The sequence below is a fragment of the Chrysemys picta genome, chromosome 11 (assembly GCF_011386835.1).
Source record: "Chrysemys picta bellii isolate R12L10 chromosome 11, ASM1138683v2, whole genome shotgun sequence".
NCBI classification, from domain to species: domain Eukaryota; kingdom Metazoa; phylum Chordata; order Testudines; family Emydidae; genus Chrysemys; species Chrysemys picta.
Window position 1 is genome coordinate 56,588,029 of NC_088801.1, and position 6,733 is coordinate 56,594,761.

At 36.6% G+C, this 6,733-nt stretch overlaps 1 protein-coding gene across 2 annotated transcripts in view; it reads left to right on the forward strand.

The window, feature by feature from the left end:
• Positions 1-6,041, forward strand: part of PLCL1 (phospholipase C like 1 (inactive)) — a 304,452-nt gene extending 298,411 nt beyond the window's left edge. For both annotated transcript variants that reach the window (XM_065562047.1, XM_065562048.1), the window contains one exon: positions 4,260-6,041. In XM_065562047.1, the coding sequence (XP_065418119.1) occupies positions 4,260-4,442 (183 nt within the window). In that variant the 3' untranslated portion in view covers positions 4,443-6,041. The remainder of the gene's footprint in view (positions 1-4,259) is intronic.
• Positions 6,042-6,733: the final 692 nt, after the last annotated feature.

The following is a 6,733-nucleotide window of genomic DNA, read 5'->3' on the forward strand; positions in this document are numbered from 1 at the left end:
ACTATTTCAAATTACATTCATGACATCAACCTTGGTATAATTATTAATGTAATGATTTCTTGGTACCTATGTCTCAGATGATGCCACTAGTCCATCTCTCTAGGTACTTGCCCGGAAAGGGTCCAGTCACTGTAGTAACTTAGTGCTCTGTAAATAACAATGACTTTAGCCGCACAGCACTCCATTTCGCAGGTGGGGTAATAAGGCACAAACAGATGAAGTGACTTGCCCCCAAGTCATGCAGAATGTCTGGGGCAGTGTCATGGACTTAATCCTGATCTCTTGAATCCCAATCCTAGTGCCTTTAACCACAAGATCAACCTTCATCCTAAAAGCATAATCACACTTCTCTGAAATGTATGTGCTGCAGATTTTATTTACTGACTTCTTTAAACCTTTGCTGCTCATCAAATTCCAGTCTTCTAAGTATATCTATCTGCCTATTCCCATAACTGTCAGATTGAGCTTTCTCTCTTTATAGTTCAGTGCTTCGTAAGGAATAGCACACAGCTACTCTTATTAAATCTGATTCTTAGCATCTATTTAGTAACTTACATTGTACAGCAGGACAAGTCCACGTCATCAGGAAATGAAGCAATCAGGCTCTGGTGCACTGGCCTAAGATGACATCTCCAGCTGCCATTGTTTCACAAACATTGTTTACCAGTGCTGAACCCTGCCAGCTACCATTGTTTCTTGCTTTTGTTTACTAGGGTCAAAACAATACAGTGTGCAAAGTTATGTGGGTTAAATCCTGCCTGTTTTAGTGCTGGAGAATGGGAGAAGCAGAGCAATGTTAGCTGTGTAGTGCTTCCCATTATTATGATGTATCACTCTCGTGACAGCCTTTTACTTACCCATATCTATCTGGTGCCTTTAGAATACCACAAGGGGTTCTGGGATCTTCACCCTTTGAAGATATACAGGGTTCTGACCCTGGGTTCCAGCCCATTACATATGATTTGTTCTATAAGAACTCACACAACATGTATGGCATACAAGATACTAGATTAGATTGCCTAGATGTAGAGATGGTGTTATTGTCAGTAAGGGCCAGATCTTTAAAAAGTATTTAAGCACGTAAGGGTGCAGATAGCTAGTGAGATTTTCAAAGGTGCCTAGAAATCTAAATCCTATTGATTTCAAGGGGAGTTGGGAGCTTTTGAAAATCCCAGTAGGCACCTATCTGCATATTTAGGTATCTAACAGTCTTTAAAAATCTGTCCCTAAATCTTCATTAGAATATCTCCTGCCCTGAGATTCTGTGTTACGTGCATGCTAATGGACAAGTTCTGAAGCTGAAAAAGTACGTTGTTTAGGGCTCATTTATACATGTACCTGAACAGTGTTCAGGGAGCTTCCTTTTTACTGTGCAGGATTCTCTGGTGACTCCGCTCAGCTTTTAAACATGTCACCCAATTCTTGTTCCTCCTGTCCAGTAACTAATGTATTATGACTAAATTCTTGGCTCCACATACAAAATGTCATAACTAGCTTTTCATGGGCACACAGCAATGCAGGAAAAGCAGCAACAATGTATTCTGGTTCCCATGTGACCCATACAGATCTCCATGCTAATTACTCCTAACCGTAATAATCTGCATCGGAAAGGCTGTATATGATTGGATATGGTTCAAATTGCATGCACACTGAAACTCATGAGGTGAAATCCTGATCCCATTGAAGTCAATGGCCAAAAATTCTCATTAACTTCAGTGTGACCCCAATTTCACCCATAGGACTACAATCTTTAGCCCCCATTCCAGAGAAATCATCCATAGTTCTATCTGTGGAGGACCTGCAGAATAGCATCTCTGTGTCTTGAGAGATGCCAGAATTATAGTGGAAAATGATATGGCCCTTTATGTGGGTGATGCTTTAGAAAACTGGAAGCTTGAAGTACCGTTATGCCCCAATCTAGGACATGTTTCATAAATGTTATCCTACAGATTTCAGTTTTTCCTTATATTTTAAAGGAACTTCTTCTTGCAATCTGGCATAACTTCTGTTTAATCGTTTTAGAAAATTGTAACTAGTAATATGGATTTACAAGAAAAGCAAGTGGAAATCTTTTCATTTTGAATGCAAATATAAACAGCTGTATGCAATGATGTACCTAAAGCAGTACTTGGTTTGATGTTGACATTAAGAACATCAACTCAAGCTCTTGACAACCCTTCATTTTAATATCTAGCAGAATCTCCTGCTTTTATTTATTTATTTTGTAACACCAATCTCTCATGCTTGTCACTTCACACAATTTAAACTATCAATATTCATTTTAGAACTTTTAAACATTAGCATATTAATGGAACTTCCATATAACACCCCCACGCCCTTTTGGACAAAACTGTTGGAAGGCACCAAGGATATTGTAAGTGTGTGTGTGTCCTACAGTGGGTAACTCTGACTGTGTTAAGTGCACTTTTTTGGTATCATAATTCTCCTTGTTCTCAAATTAAAAACAGCTATCTAGTTGTAATTATGTATTTATAAACTTTCAGAGGGGGATAAATATTTTCCAAATTTTATGGGTATCCACACTCTGCATTTGTAGCAAGCAAACAATGACTAAAAAAATATAGACACACAGGTGTTCTTGCTGGTAGATGACTTTTATTTTTAATATTCACAGGGAGACAATTGTAAGTCTGCTAAGCAGTCAAAAGGTGTCAGTCTGGTAGCATGATTGTTGTTTTTTAATAATGTGTCACATTTTTATTTAAAATCACAGTTGACATGGTCAGATGATCTTGTATAGACCAAAGAGTAAACTCATTTTATATTTTGGTAACTTCTCTAACTCTCATTTCTCAGTGTCCTCTCTATGTTGTAGTGTAGATAACATAAGTACATTTATTTTTATTTGAAATCTTCAAAAATGTTAATTGTTCATCATTGTGTCTCTGACAAAGAATGAGACGCACAATTTATTATATTTGAAGATCGGCATTTTTTCTGATGTTTAAAAACTGGATTGAGATAACTTAGGGGACTTTACCTTTGAAGTGTTTTGACATGGTATAAAAGAAACTTTTTGTGCATCAAATCCTAGGTTCATGTTAGTCTGCTGGAAGGTCACAGATGAAATGGGTTGAATGGATTCAGCATGGTGCATAGAAATGTTTGCACATCTCATAAACACATCTCTGTCAACGAGAAGCTTAGGACTGGATAGCCAGCCATGACAAAGGAGTGTTAACAGGGCTATGTGAGAAGGCTTTCGTTAGTACTAAAATTCCCCCCAATTTACCCCATCTATATGATTTGGGATGATTAAATATTTTCATTTAAGATCTAATGTTTCAAAGAGTGGCATAATGGAGCCACTGGCAGTAGCAGTGTGGTGGTGGTTTTGTAGAATCACTATTCCAGCTGACGTATCTGAAGAGAACAATCTTCTATTGATTCAGTTAGGATTGTCACTGGCCTGGGTATAAACAGGCAGGCCTACTATAATGTATTGACTTCTCATCTATTTGAGAGAACTCCTAGCCTGTTATTATTAAATCAAGTTTATTTTTTCCTTAATATGGAGAAGAGTCTTTCCACTGATGCTGCTGCCTTGAGATCAGCTTAACAAACTGTTGCTGTGGTTTGATGGGGCCCTTGGGTTCTGCATTCCCAAAGGCTTCGCCTTAATATGCTGCCACTTCAGCCAGTTTGGAACATAGTCCACAGAACAATGAACTAGCTAGAAAAAGGCATTAATGACTATAAAATCCCTCTACTGACAATAAATATTTTTCATTGTTGTATGCGGTGTTGTAGCCATGTTGGACCTATGATATTAGGGAGACAAGGTCACTGAGGTAATATCTTTTATTGGACCATTCTCTGTTGCCAGACCTGAAGAAAGAACTCTGTGTAAGCTCAAAAGCTTGTCTCTTTCACCAACAGAATGTAGATATTACCTCACTCCCCCCCCCCCCGTCTCTCAAATTAATCGTTTATAAGACATTGTATCTGCAGGCCCAGCCCACCAAACTCACTGCTATGACTGCTTCTGCTGCCTTTTAGGTTGGCTAAAGGTACGGTGCATTTAAAAAGCTGCCAGATGATTTCAGTCCCTTCTGTCTGTGCTGAAATTAATAGTAGGCCCCACTGTGGAATTGAAACAGAGATGGATGAATTTGAACCTTGTTCCATCATAAAAAGTAATTTTAAGGAGGACATGAGAACAGCAGCTCCACTTTAAGTTCTTAATGATCTATATTATTCATGCCTTTTTTTCTTTGTGTATTTCTATATACTCTTAGGGACAAGGAGATCTGTTGAAGAATGCCAAGAATGAAGCCATAGAGAATATGAAGCAGATCCAACTGGCCTGCTTGTCATGTGGACTGAGCAAAACTGGAAGTGGAAACATGGATGCAAAATCTAAACGATGCCTTGAGGCAATAGAGGAGAAGGATACTGGGGATGAGAACGGCAGGCTGTGAGAGAAGGCAGAGCTGTCATATTTGTCATATATTTCAATAACTTTAAACTATTTTTTTAAAGCATTTAAAATTTCACACAGGAATGCCTTCTTGTAGGGTGTTGGAAGTATTAAATTCCTCACAATGTCAGTATTTTAATGCAGTTAATTTATCTAAGTTAAACTCTTTAGTAGTGAAATTTCTAATAAATCCAAGGAGTGGGTGGGGAGTGTGAATGAGAGAGAAAGCGTGTGTGTGGAATCCTAGAAAAGCCCGTTTAAGAGTTGCTTTATCCATTTACTAATTTATTCTTTTGTCATCTTTGAACAGACATGTTAATTCTGAAGATCAAAACAAATAGAATACTTATTGTATCAATTTTGTGCTTCGTTTGACTTTCCTGCCTTTGTCATTTAATTTACAACTTTTAATATATTCTGTTTAAATTAAACAAAACAGATTTCACTAACAAATAACCATTTGTTGTAAGGGTGAAATTAATGGATTGCTACAAATCCTCAACATCATTTTTAATGATCAATGAAAAATAAGTAAATGAAATATTAAACAGAATTTCTAGATAGTTCCTGATTGGATTTCAGATGGACATTTCATAGAATTTTAGCTAGTCTTTGAAATACATGCGTCTGAAATACATTCAGATAATACATAGTAATGTAAGAAATAGCGAACTTCTTTCATTCAAGAAGGTCAGTGCAACATTTTAGCTCAGCAGAATGGCTGCGATCTTTGCAGAAATGCATTTAACTTGTGTAATAATAAACACAGCTTCTGCCCTCTAGTTATGAAGTGAGAATTGTGAGCATTCATCAATGATAAAATAACATGACAGTGATCTTCAGTAATTCTGAAATATTAATGAATGCCAATATTTGAAGGAAGGTTATAGACTTCACAAACTGTGAGCTTTGTATGACATTTAGAGAATGGGTTAATTTCTTCTTGCCTTACTCATACCAGTGATCCTACTTAAGTCCGGTGAGTAAAGTAAGCAGGATTTGGCCACAGTGTGTCAGTTTTAAGAAGTATGCCCTGCTAGAGATTTGAAGTAAGACTGCAGAATTGCTGAAGATGTAGCATAGAGAAATGGCTTGAAAAAACAGGGTACCAGCATTCTTGTGCAGCAATTATAAATGTCATGCCACAACAAATCCTTATGGTAGTTTTGAGAATTAATTCCATTATGTTACTGTACTGTCATTTAATGTACACAGAAGAGATGCAGGACAACAAATGAATCCTTATCCTGTCATCCTTAATAGGGTCCTGCTCATGTATTCTCATGGTGTTCATTTCAGTCTTTTCAGTATTGTGCTTAAGTGTAGTATTTGTGTTACCTTTAACAGAACTCAGTGTTCTATGGTTATAAAAGACTATATTTATTTAAAGCATTGCTTTTATTTTGAAAAGCTACTTTTTAAATTAATTTGATTAACAAATGTGCTAATTTTCTGAACTTAACAAAAGGTAAATTGTTGGAAGTTTGGCCGTCTGAAAATCTTATATAGCTCCTGTGTTAAGTTATTTTTGACTTCTTAATAACACTATTATGTTCATGTTGCACATTACTGAGAGAGTAAAGCTATGAAACAACTGTAACCCATGTTTTTAAGTGATTTTACACAGAAGGCAAACACTGAAAACTGATTAAGAGCATGTGTTAGAATTTGGGTGAGCTGTACATAAGGTTCTGTCCTGTCTTGAAGCCCATTATTTAAAGGATTATAACTCAGTTGCCTGAAACTTGATTATATACAGTAAGAACCAGGTATTGTTTCCCCCCCCACACACACACACTATGTTAACCAGTCATTTAGGTCTTTGATTTGTGTATATATATATTTGTATTATAGTTTCCTTGTGTGACTTCAGGTGGGAGTTTCTTTTGGGTGCCAGTCAAGGAATAAATAACCCCTGCCCAAATTAATGTATTAAGCATGCATGGACAAATTCTTCCTTTAGATTCTGTTTTATCAATTTCAACAGGAATTATGTATATGGCAAACAGAACTTGGCGCTCAGAGGTTAGTATCCAATGGAACAAAAACTGTTAAGCTAACTTTATGCCAGTTATGAACACAAATTCTTTTAGGAATGATCTATGTAATGGGAAGGGTTTCTTTGGAAGAGAACTCTGTTCCCTGTGCTATTTTCTTTTAAAATGAAAACAGCCTTAATTTTTTTCACTTTGCAAGTCAATTTGATACTCCTTCAAGAACTGAAATTTTTTCTCGCTCTCTGGTTTTATAAATTGCCTGGGTGGTAAAATATAGACAAGAGCTTGATTTACA